At 41.0% G+C, this 12,966-nt stretch overlaps 1 protein-coding gene across 2 annotated transcripts in view; it reads right to left on the bottom strand.

Moving 5' to 3' along the window:
- Positions 1-12,966, bottom strand: part of AGK (acylglycerol kinase) — a 33,748-nt gene that overhangs the window by 5,236 nt on the left and 15,546 nt on the right. For both annotated transcript variants that reach the window (XR_005820984.1, XM_040561205.1), the window contains exons 7-13: positions 12,598-12,692; positions 10,451-10,520; positions 9,567-9,646; positions 7,466-7,523; positions 5,379-5,526; positions 4,505-4,602; positions 3,627-3,697 (exon numbers count right to left, since the gene is read on the bottom strand). Coding sequence is in view for 1 of the 2 variants with exons in the window: in XM_040561205.1 (XP_040417139.1) it covers positions 3,627-3,697; positions 4,505-4,602; positions 5,379-5,526; positions 7,466-7,523; positions 9,567-9,646; positions 10,451-10,520; positions 12,598-12,692 (620 nt within the window). In the remaining variant the exon portion in view is untranslated. The remainder of the gene's footprint in view (positions 1-3,626; positions 3,698-4,504; positions 4,603-5,378; positions 5,527-7,465; positions 7,524-9,566; positions 9,647-10,450; positions 10,521-12,597; positions 12,693-12,966) is intronic.

Genomic DNA, 12,966 nt, shown 5'->3' with positions numbered 1-12,966 from the left:
AGTTGCTTGTCTTAGAAAGTTGGTGATACAAGTGCAGTTTGGTCTGTTTCAAATCTGAGGTTGCTGTCCTATCACTGGATCAACCACTGAAAGGGGGGCACGGTGCACTTCCTTTTCTCAGAGCGTGCTGCTGCAGAGTGCAGCAAATTCTTGGGTATGCTGACCTCTCCCTGGTCTCCTGACTGAAAGCACGCAACCCTTTGGGTCACCTTTCACACAAGGTACACCACATCCCACCCTCAATTTAGCCTCCTTTCCAGATAGATAGCAACACACAGGCAGTAAAACGGACAGCAGTTACGTGGCTAATATAATCACAGCTCTCAAGCACAGTTACCGCAGATATTTCTTGGGCAGGCAATGCCAGCTGTCCCCAGCTACTCTGTCTATTCTGTAGGCTGATATGTAAGTAGACTATATTTAAACAACCTCATGTTGTCCTGGTAAAAAAAATAAATAAAAAAAAAATCACAAAAACATGTCAGACACACCCTGTACACCAAATAATCCATGTCCAGAGGAATGTAAGCTCATTTTAAAATTCCAGAAAATCCCAGAGAGAAAGCATGAGGGGAAAGGCTGAAACAGGTGAGGATAACCAAAGACAAAGGAAGAAAAGCAAAGACACCAAAGGAAAGGGCAAGGAAGGACAAAAGCAATATTAACTACAGAAAGTTTGGTTTTAATCCAATATGTGTATACTAAAAGATTAATGGGTGATTGTGAAGGAATTAAACATCCTCCTGGCAATATAAATTATAAATAATTGATGGCATGCAATACTGTCAGTTTATACAGTGCTGTACAAACAAGAAGCAGGATTCTCTGCTTAAGGGTTAATCTGTTCGCAGTTTAACATATAAGGTCCCAGATACTGCACTCTGGTGAGCAAGTAGATTTTTTGGTTCACGAAGGTAAACGAGGCTCTACATAAATGTGAATATGGGATCAAGATAAGCTCAACAGGGATGAGATACGTAACTAAAGATTAGTCAAAGGAGAATGCTAGGAGAAGCAAATAGACAACTCCTCCTGCAGTGATTGCCTATCTAGTGACCCTGTGTAAAAGGATCAGGAACCACTTCCATGTGCTTCAGCTTCTTACTCAAGACAAGACAGCAAAGCAAAACAGCATCAAGAACAAAGCCTAATAGCAACATTTTCAATTGATCATCTTATCCTACTCCACACACTGAATTACAAAAATACAAGCAAAAAGAACCTACTGTAGACAAAACACAATTTTAACCTAGTTCTCATCTTCAAAAGCAGCTGATGTGAAATTCTGTAACAAAAACACAAAACCAAAGAAGTCTTCTACACTGTAGCTGGCAACTGCATTCATGCCCTAGAGTGACTGCTCTCTGTGTTTCCACATACAGAATCTGAACTGGCTATCAGGACACAGATTACTGGTGCTACACTTTCTGGCTTCCCTTCTCCTTCCCTTCAGCACTTCCTCCTAGCAGACACTACGGCGTAACCACTTGCTCTTCCCCTGCCTCATTTGAAATATCACCTCTACACCTGCTGCAAATGCTCTTGTTCACAAAAATCTGATACACAGCCGCTGGGTGCTTCTATAAACTTGGGATTTCTTTGAGATTCAACAGCGGTTACCCTCCAGCGTTCTGATGCATTGTCCCCAGACACACAAACTGAATGCCTGAGCCTGCATTGTAGTTTTCCCTGCAGGATGCATGGCTTCCTCTGTGATCTACCAGTTCTGACCAGATCATGTCAGTGTCCTCTTCAACAGAAAAATAACTTGTTAACTGTACTGATACAGTATTTTCCCTAAAAACATTCTCAACTCCTCCAAATTCTGGGAGTTTAAAACTATGCTTTAAAAACAAAACAAGCAAAAACAAAACAAACAAACAAAATCTTCTTCATACATTCCCAAAGGCAAGCCCTGCTGGTGCTAGGCAAGGGGGAACCTGTAACTAGGGCTTGATTCAAATGCAGCTCCAAAAGGGCACTGCACAGTGGAGAGCCACTCTGAACACCCTGATTTTGCCTTGCAAAAAGAGGGCACTTTATTTCTGTTCTGACTCCTCTCTGTAGAAGTAACTGGTCCCTCCTGTTGCTCCACCACATACACCCCTCTTTCTCTTTTGTTGTTACCTACAGACTGGGCAGTGTTTAATCAAAAGACCTTGTTTCTTTAAACTTTGCTTGAAAAGCAGCTCAAAGCTTTCGGCACTGCCTCTGATTAGCTAGCCAGCAAGGCATGTTACCACTCATCAGAGGCTTTTTCCATATAGCAGTGTAAGTGCAGTCAGAAGAACGTGACACACTACTGCATGAAGCACGTCCAGTTCACATGGGAGATATTGTACACCAGGTGTAGATTTGAACACCTCTCCCTTACATCACCCAAAATCATCCACGTTTTTTCTGGTAGCAAAGCGTTCAAGAACCCTGTACACTGTCTCTTTCATTTTCCCCTTAAAAGGTCAAACTCCTCTTGCTGCTAATGGGAAAATTTCCTCCTCCTTTCCTTTCTGCAATCTTTAAAACAAAGATTTCGCTCTCAAGCATATATGGTCCACGTGGCTCATGCAACTTAAAAGCAGTTGCAGCGAGCGTCCGAATCCACTGTGCATGCACACATCAGAAGATCCTATTCCCACTGAGGCTCGTGGGACGCTCAAATAAGGGGTCTGCTGCTGCTATTAATATCATAAACAAGACACATGCAGGAACTCTTAGGGTGATGACAACCAGACAAAAATGTATTCATATCTTTCCATCTGATTTCACTAGAGGGGGCTCTACGACCAGAAAAGAGTATTAGCAAATATAACAGTAACACATGGAAGAGTTTAGTAGGACTGGATTTAGTAGGAAAATCAATTGCTAATAAAAACTGAATGGAAGATGCAATGCATTTGCTAGTGGGACAGTATGCAGGAGCTGGAAAAGGCAGCTCTGATTTGTGTTTGGTGATAGCAGATAAACAAGCACATTACAAGACAGCATTCCAAGCATAAGTAAGGCAATACGTGTTCACTCTTTTTCTACGTGCTGCTTCTTCACACCTGCAGCCACCTTGCTCCACATACAGGGAGCACCAACACATTTAGTTAAAGTCGCTGTTTCAATTCACATCTTCCAAAGTTCCTCCAGCTCAGACCTCATATCTCAGAGTAGTTACTGAGCCAAGGGAGCCTTTCATAGGCTGGGCCTATCTTATGAGAGTTTAAAAAATCCAGGTACCACTAGCACAAACATATCAGCTCTGTGACCCTTCTCTTAAACCATGGAGCAGCTAGGGCTAAAAGACTCTGAAGTCTTTTGGGCTGCCTATACAGCTCTGGGTTATGATGGTGTTTTCCAAGCATCATCATTCAATTCCTGTGGAGAAAAAGGTGAAAGGTATAGGAAACTGAGAAGCTAGGAAGAACTCAAGGTAGACTGATCTGCCTTGTTTCCAGAAAGAGAAAATTAGTAAGAGTTTTGAAGAACAAAACCAGTAACACCCATGAAGCATTACTGACTGATGACCTCTGCTTTGGAATTTTGTAGCACAAAATAAGAGAGAAACATAATGTACTCCTCAAAATTAGCATTCTGACTTGTACGGAGATTTGGACATCTGTTTGCAGCCTTCCCATACTCACCCTCTGTTCACAAACTGTCCCTTGCTGACAGTATCTGCTTCAATGCAAATATCCATGAAGTCTTCAGTGCGCTAAACAACAAAAAGATTCAGAAATGAAGCAGTTAACATTTCAAAATGTCACATCCATGATACTGCAAAAATGCCCAGTTCTGTGTCTCACAAAAGGAGGCAGATGCATTTCTGCATTTCATGCTTTTTTTCCTTTCTCAGCTTGAGATTCAGAAATTCTTTCCTATGAGGGTGGTGAGGCACTGGCACAGGTTGCCCAGAGAAGCTGGAGAAGCCCCATCCCTGGAAGTGTTCAGGGCCAGGCTGAATGGGGCCTTGGGCAACCTGGTCTGGTGGAAGGTGTTCTGCTCTTCCACAACCACATGTATTTTCTGTCCTCTCATCATAGCCCCTGTCCTTTCTTTAGTGCCAGTTCTTTTTAATTCTTTGCTCTGCAAGTCAGGAGAGGAAAAAAAAAAAAACACACACACACTTCCAGGCAGTCATTCATGCCCACAGCTTCATTCTAGCACCCGTTGATAAAACAGAAGTACTTATGTATCCGATTTCCACTCTCCCATGGGTCAAGAAGGAAAGGAGTGTCCACTTCAATGCCCTATTTCCTCCTGGGTAACCCTAAAGCTTTTGTTTGGTTAGTGAAACTTTCTTGTTATACAGATTCCTCCCGATCTCACCACATTCGTTTTTACATAAGTCTCCAGTGCTTTTACACCAGCTCTGAAGTTTGCCCACTCCTAGATTCAATCATGGGCCCCTACTTGCACAGGGCAATGAATTATTTAAGCAGACAAAAGAATGAGAGTCTAGCAAGAAACAAAACCTGTGTGGGCAGGGAGCATTTGGAATCCAGTTATACTACAGTCTTACTGTCAGATCAAGCTGTCTGTTCTGAGTTGCAATGGAAAGCTCAATGGTGGATAATTTCAGTTCTTCCCAGTCCTCTGGGGCTGCCTCCTGGGGGATTTCTGTGAATCAGAAACAGAATATAACATTAAAGGGAATTTACTTATACAGATCATCATTTCACTGCTGTGAAGCACAAAACATCAATGCCAGCCACAAAAATCACTTTGACCCATTGCGACCACTAGCTTGCTTTCTTTCAAACATCACATTTTTTGGGGGGGAGTACTGAAGGAAAAAAAAACACTGGCGTTCACACAGTAACATGAAAGACTATCAAGCATATTACCTGGCAGCCCTGTAAATCCTTATGCCAAGGATTAACAAATCTCCTGAACTAGTATTACAGGAACATTTAGAAAACACATGACGTGCTGCTACCAGAAAAAAAATGAAAATCCAATGTTCAGGATGCTGTGGTAACATGTACCTTCTACAGGAGAAATCCCCAGGGTTCAGTTCTCACATACGGGTCCCTTTGTCCATGCTTCCTTCTATCTAAAACACCTCTACTACGTGACAAGAAGGTGACAAGCCTCTACTAGGAACAAGCAACTGTGAGCCCACTGCACATACTGGCTCCTTCACAAATCCACTTTTGATTATGAGACCACAAGCACTGACAGAATTACCCCTTCCATTTCTGGCAAATGCCACTGTAGCTATCTTGACAAAGTCACAACATAAATGTTAATTAAAAAAAAAAAGGGGGAAAGGGAAAGTAAGAGAGTGGAAAAGTAATGCAGAAAAAAACAAACAAAGAAAAGCACCCACAACTCTGATCTATTAGACAAGCAAAGGCTGTCTGTAACTTTACACCAAAATACACCCACCTCACCTTTTGGGGGAGGTGACCAGTATAAGCGAAGTCGTCTGTAAAGCCTCACATACAAAGGAGGTCTGGATGGTTTCTCCTCTGGCTCTTCTGGAGGTCTCTCAGTTGGACCCAGGTACATGAGATCAGCTTGATGTTTCTGAGGCCATTCCTTGGATTTACATGAAAAGAAAACAAAAGACAGAGGGCCTTTTGTTGAGCACCTGCCTGTTTATTCTGCTTAGTCCTTCAGCCTACTTATTCTGTGCTCACAAGGACTCGTTCAGAGCTACCCAGATCCTACCACTGCCTCAGCCTACTTTTTGGCTCTTCAGGCTCTAGATTCCTATGCGAGATGACATCTCTGCAGCTTGAGAAAGATCACCCCCAGTTCCCAAGTCTACTAATCTACTCCTTCCCTACACCGAAGTGAGGTACTTTCCCCACCAAAAGCAGAGGGTAAAGGGAGGTGTCTTTTTTTCTGCCAGTGCTGGGTAGGGTGACACAGCTGCTTCAGGGAGAACAATTAAACTGGCAAGGTCAACATTAATGTCTGAAAGCACAATTGTTTTCTGAGTGGCACCAAGGCAACCTCAAAGAGAACTGCACAACAGGGTCTAGTGCAAACAGGCAAAGACAACAGTGCTGTGTGCAGCCACGGGGCACAAAAATCTGGCAGGCCTTTGTCTTTCAGCACCTTAAACAATTGAGATCTGACCTTATTAGAGCACCTGCCTAGACAGGTGCACACAACAGGTCTAAAGGCAAGTCAGGTGAGCTTTATAAAGATCTGAGGAAAAGAAATAACACATTATTCTCAGTGATAGTTCCAGAAATATTGCCAGAAATTGATGACCTACAGCAGAACCTTAGCTCCTGAAAGCCTCCAGATGCTGACGCTGGAGACAAAGTTTATTTTCTTTCATTTTATTTTAAAACTAATTTCTGAAAATGCTTAAAATAGAGGACTTATGGACAGAATAACAGGATCTTTTTTTTTTTTAAAATGTATTGCCATTTCACAGGAGAGCTACAGCAAAACCAGCAAAGATAAAGCACACGGCAGCAAGGAAAAGCCAGGATAAGATTAAACTCAACACGCTGGAGCCATTTCTTACACAAATTAACAAAATGATAACATAGGAGGCACATAAAGCAATGGAGAGCACAACTGGGGGAGATCAGGAAGAAACTCTTTTTATCTTAATAGCAAGTAAAAGTGGGCACTTCTCTTTAACCTTCAGCAGGTTAAACATATCTTTTAAATGTACAATGAATAACTCACCAGCGAGACTCGCTATCACTGCTGCTCACCAAGGCTAAGGCCTCAATAAAAGTGAGAAAGGGGCTGGAGAGAGGTGAAGAATAGGTTTCTGCCTAGACTAGCAACACACAAAATCATCATCTCAAATCTCTTGGGGACGGGGAGCAGGGTGGAAGTCTTTCATGAATACATTACAGCCTGAACTCCATGACTGCACAATCTCATCTACCATTGCAGCTCCTGGGTATTTCCAGAGCCTTTTCATGAGGCTCCTTATATGAGAAGAGGAAGGCATGCGAATGAAAATGCCTCTTCTTTCATGCAGGTCAAATTTTTAATTTTCCAGGATCATTTTAAAGCAACAGTTAAAGGTAAAATAAAAGCTATTAATCTTCATGTTCGTTTTACTACACATGGAAACCTGATTATCAACATTCATGAGCAGTCTAATTATAGACAATTCTGCCAGACGAATAAATCAGAATGAAATGTTTTCATAAGAAAGCCTGTTTAGAAAAGGTGACAGCGCACTTTAATGGTTGTGTTCAGCACCACTACTGCTCTCCAGCTTAAAAAATTGTTACTGGCTCCCCCTGGTGATCTTGCAGCAACAGATCTTCAGAAATGATATATTTTTAAAAGGTATTCTGCCTCCCCTTCACCTCTTCATAAATTAAGTCTATACCAATCGCTAGGTATTTCAACGAGCTGAATTTCATTCCTGTTTTATATATTGCTACCAGAACTTCAGAAAAAAATACAGATAACATATACAAAGCACAGTCAGCCTTTTCATTTCTCAACTACACACAACCATTATAAACACTTCCCCCCAGTTATTCTTTACCTTAAAAGTACTGAAAAAGTGAGCTGCTTTAGTTTTCAGAGGCCCAAGGTACCAGTACCTGAAAAAAGAACACAGACGGAACTCCTGAAATATCCAGGTGATGATACTGGGAAAGGGAGAAATCTTGCTTCAAGTTACAGCAGAGTTGTTTGCCACTGAAGTTAGTGCTCCCCTACAGCTTTAGCTTCATGATACTACAAGTATCTACACATACATCACCAGCAGCTTAGCAGTGACATCCCTTTCTGGAGTTACCGATTACCAAAATGCAATATACAATCTTCACTACAGGCAGCCTGACACCTCAGTAGCAGAATTTTACCTGGTTATGAAACACAAATAGGAATAACTTAAAAGTCTGTGGTCTAACCGTTGGTGGGATGCACAATACCTCCACAATATCCCATAAAGAATAAGGCTAGAGGAAACAAGGAAACAAACAAAAATAAGCACCTTAAGTGGCAAGTGAACAGAACCAGAAAGCATTCATCTGCCCCAAAGTACTCTCAGATCAAAATCAATGTTTTAAAAAATAAAAATCCTGTCAGCCGTGAAATATTGTATAGAATCTAAAGATGTGACTATATTTAGGTAGGCTTGGTACACATTTTGATCACTGTCTTGCATCAAAGAAGGTCAACAAAACACGTTAAACACCATCAGCTCAACAGTACTGAAGATGTAAGGATATCATTAACTACTAAGGCATGCGACAGTCACACCATTCCCATCAAGCCACGAAATTGTCTGTAAAATAATAAAACCTCAAAAACAAAGCACGCCACATCTCCACCAGAATAATACTTAGCTAAGGGATAGCCAGACACATTTCTGGAACTGTGGCTTACAAATCAACTCTCTTTGTAGTTCAGCTGTACTTGAACACACTAAATGTTTATTTAGCCCAATATCCCCTCTTTGACAGACCAACAGGGACCAAAACTGTATGGTTATGGAGAAGTATAAGAAGAGGACAAGGACACTGGGCTCTTATCTCAAGCACACTGAGCCCCCGTTCATTTGTGGCTGAAGTGCTTTCCAAGCTGGGCATGTTTTGTGTGCACTCAAAACCATTCATGGAAAAAAACGAGGTTTGAAGTTGTTCACACTGCCCCAAGTACAAAAGGTGCTGTCATACCTCCAGCACACGGTCCAAGACTCCTATGAAAGGCAACTGCTGCAGGAAAAGATGTGAAGGCCAACACTAGGCAAAAAACAGGGCATGGGCAGGAAGCCTAGTAAGAACACAGAGGGGAGAGAAGTGCTCTTCCTTAATCTTGGGGCTGCGATTACGAGAGCCCACAGCATAGACAAGTCAGCATCTACTGACGTAGCCAAGGGCTGTTTACTGCATCTCTCCCATCCCACATCACCTCTCAAACCTACTCAAATACCTACCAGACTCCTGAGGTCTGCTACCTCCTGCTTCCTCACAGATAGCTCATTCTCAGAACACACCTCATTTCCTTACGGCTGTGCAGCAGCAGACTGTACTGCAATTCCTCACTAGCAGTCTGAGAAGTGAACTGACTTGGCCCTGCTGCTCCTTCACCAGATAACACCAGTCATTTGATACACAGACAGAGGCATATTAAACGTCCATTTGGAGAAAACCCAACAATTATTAGTTTAGCATTCAGAAAACAGTCCTCAGACAGTACGATCCATGCTATTCCTGGCAAGAACTGAAGGGCATTTCTACTGCTTCTGATGTTCCTCATTAGAATTGAGTTACAGAGTCTGCATGCATCTTTTCATTGGCAATTGATGAAAAACAATGGTCAACTACTTTACTTAGACTTTCCTCACGGGACAGCTTTTCCCACTGATTCAATCTGAATGAAGTTCCAGAAATGGGCACCAAAAGGCAAGCAGAAAGCAAATACCTTAAGAAATAGTCAGCACTAAATAAATGATTATTTCAAATGACAAAAATCCTGAAATGTCTTACACTTACATGTAACGATAGACCTAAAAGGAGTGGGTGCTTCTGCCTGTCAGAAGCCTACACTCAAAAGAGACTTCTTTGCAACAGGGGGGTATTTCTTTTTAGACAAGATGTTAAAAAAGGTGCAGCTTCAAAAGAATGGTGTTTTCTTACTTGCTAGCTTTCACTCCTGCATCTCTGTAAGATCCCCATCTTAAACCGGTCACTGCAAACACAGGCTGTTCCTTTTCTCCCTGTAAAGAAAATTAAACAGTGCAAAATTGCATTCTCTTACCTTTTTTCCAACTTTGTTTTTTGAAACTAGAAAAATATCATTTCTATATAAAAACTGATTTCTGATTAATCCCAAAAGAGAAATTTTGCAGGAAAGGTATAATAAATAGCTAACAGCAATAAAGGTTAAGCAGGATTTAAGTATTACACATTCCATTTACTCCCAGAGAGAAATACAAGAGGTGAAAATTTTAAGAGGTTCATTGATCTTGACTGCACACCCAGCAACAGCCATTTAATTTCGTGGATAGTGTCAGCCAAAAGCAAGGTGCTCTTGTACAGCAACATTAAGCTCTTGCTGCAGAAACGTCTGTTCTACAACACAACAGAAAAATAATAGATACTTTAAAAAAAGGAAACATACTGGGCACAGTCAAAAGTTTTCCCATTTCGCATCTTTCAGTTTAAAAAAGAAAGCTATTAATTCAACAATACGTATGAATGTATTAAATCAGCTTAGACAGCTATTGTTATCTTTCACCATTTCTACAGAAATATCAGTGTTAGTAAGTTTTGCATTCATCAGAACTCTCTAAGCCTCCCAAAAATACATTCAGGCATTCAAGTGTTTTCTCCAGTTTAAACCAGCTGATGTCACGGCATACTGTGGAGAAATGACTGCCAACCAAACTGCTGATATCATAAGCTAATATCATAAAACTCACAACAGCATTAAACAGAGGAAAATTAGTCTATTTAAACAGAACTATTGAGAGTAGAAAAGTTTTAGGAATGTTGGGTGCCAAACAAACAGGTGCTTTTACCTTGATCTGCAAGACATCAAGTGGAACTGTCTCTCCCTTCAAAATGGCCAATGTAGCATTAGTAATATGTCTGCAAAACAAAAGAGAAGGAAGAAAAGGAAAACAAACGGGTAGGAAGAAAAGAACACACTTTAAAATGAAAAAGGATATGCTTTAAAATTATACTTTTTTTTTTAATCCTGCAGGCCCCACTACCAATCCTAGTGGGGCTTTTTCTTGTAGTAACCACAATACAGCCCCAAGAAAAGAACTCTGACAAAGTGCTGCACCTCCCTGAAATCAGAAAGCAAACTAGGTGGCTGCAACACATGACAAAGCCTGCATTTTAACAAGCAGGAAAAATTCTGACAAGCAAAAGGAATTTCCCAGACTAAGCTTTCCAGAGAAGTGCCAGATCATGCAGGAACAGTTATGTGCTGTTTTGGATAAATCTAAGGATGGAAACACGGTTTTATTTTATTGGTGGCAAGTGTAATAATCTCAGAGGTAAGCAGACAGGTATGAGACTGGTCTCAATTCACTGTCTCTGGGACAGTATTACCTCTCTATGTTAACTTGAAGTTTTTAATCAACATAAGTCTACCTATCAGCAGTGGTCACGTTGTTTTGGTCTCCATTATGTTGTGGACATTAGTTAAGACAATTCTTATCTCATGTCATAAAAGGTGACTTCAGACCCTGAAGAATGTATTTCAGTAAAACCTTTCTTCTTTCAAGAAGAAAAAAAAAATCAAAGTTGGGTAAAATTTAAGTTCCATATTGTGCATAATTCCCGTGTTTCAGCTAGATAGGAAAACAAGCAAACAAAAAAAAATCCACAGCCAAATGCAGTTTTCAGATCCAACCCAATACCTATGTGAATCCACAACAGAAATTGCCCTTGGCTTAATCACACTTCGGATAGAGAAGGAAGCTGGTACTCCCTTGGGCCTTCTTTTCTCCTAACTCATACCTTTCTGTAAGATCTCTGCAATTCCTACACTCCAAAGGAAAGATCTAATAGTGATGAAGGAACCAAAACCTAAGTATTTCTTTTTAAAATATCACTTCTGCACTTCTTACGTCAGGTTCTGTTACTGGTGTAGGTTGTTAAGCAGCCTATTGACCAAATTCCTTTCAACTTCACCAATATGCTGCAGTCTAACTTCCACAGTTCGTTACCTGGGGACAAGAAGATCACTCATTTCAAACAGCTTCTTTAGAACCCAAATATAAATTATTATTTTAATCTTCGCTGCTGATTACAGCCTTGTCCATCTTGCTGAGCTTCAAAGCACTCTGGTGGTTTTAATGAAGGATGTTATGCCAGTTGGCTCGTGGATTTTATGTATGATGGATACCAGCAAGGGTTCCGCAAAGAAGAATGCTAATGAGTTACTGGGAGAACCAGAGTGAACAGATTTCAGTAGCAACGAGAAATATATTCGTTAGTATGGGAGGAGAATGTAAATTGAAAAGGAATGTGTGGGGAAAAGAAAGATTAGTTGACCAGACTTTGTATTTTAAAAGTGGACACAACAATCTTGCAACAAACTGAAACACAGGCAACAGATACTGCCAGGCTGGGTCATATCAACGGTGCTGATAGGTAAGATTCAGGTTGTTGGACAGTTGCCATCACAGCGAAGGGCAAGAAACTCTGAAGAAGTCAGTAATGGGATCCAACCTTTCCCATAAAGAAGCACTCATATGCCTTACTATGCAGATACATAGCAGGTTACAAGGGGACTGTTTTCCAGAATTCTTTAACTGAAGAAGGGATGGAAAGAGGATTTTTGTTTTGTTTTGTTTTCATATCCTTGCTATTGGATTTCTGAATATTCCTAACAGGTTTGATTCTATTGTGATTCTATCGATCAGTTTTTTTTTTTTCTTTTTTGAAACATGCCAAACTCAGCATCACACAACCAAAGAGCAGTTAGCCACAGTAAACAATTTTATGTTTTCATGATACATACTTTTCCTTCTTTTAATTTTTAGTCAGCTTTTGGAAGTCATTAACACAAGCAAGTCCAGAGAATGATCAGGCTCGCCAGAGAGTGCCAACTTCTATGTAACATAGAAGAAAAAGAAAGTATCAAACTACTAAGATGCATTGCTCCTTGAAAACAAACAAAAGACGCGTTTCAGAGAGGTGTAATACTTACTGAACTTGGTTCATGCTCTCAGGGTAGAGCGTGTGGCTCAAAGTACAGGTCTTTCCAAGTGGTATGAATCCTATAGGAATCTTACTGAAAGCAGCCTGGACACAAGGGGAGTAAATTAACATTTGCATCAGCTGAAAGAAGCTTTCTGTGTGGAGATCGCAGCTGTGTCTGGTATCACCCCTTTGGCACTAAGCTGCCAGGCACCTCCTTAAATGAGGCAATAATACATAATGACTCAGAACATGGCATCCGAATCTCTGAACCCACCACTGCCAACAGGGTACAAAGGAGCTCTCTGTAATCATTACGAGCATTGTTACATGCAGGTTGGCAGACATGTTCTAACTAATGCATGGGTTCTGTCAGCAA

The sequence above is a fragment of the Cygnus olor genome, chromosome 1, assembly GCF_009769625.2.
Source record: "Cygnus olor isolate bCygOlo1 chromosome 1, bCygOlo1.pri.v2, whole genome shotgun sequence".
NCBI lineage: Eukaryota > Metazoa > Chordata > Aves > Anseriformes > Anatidae > Cygnus > Cygnus olor.
The sequence above is the reverse complement of the archived record's forward strand: the minus strand, read 5'-3'. Positions and strand labels throughout refer to the sequence as shown.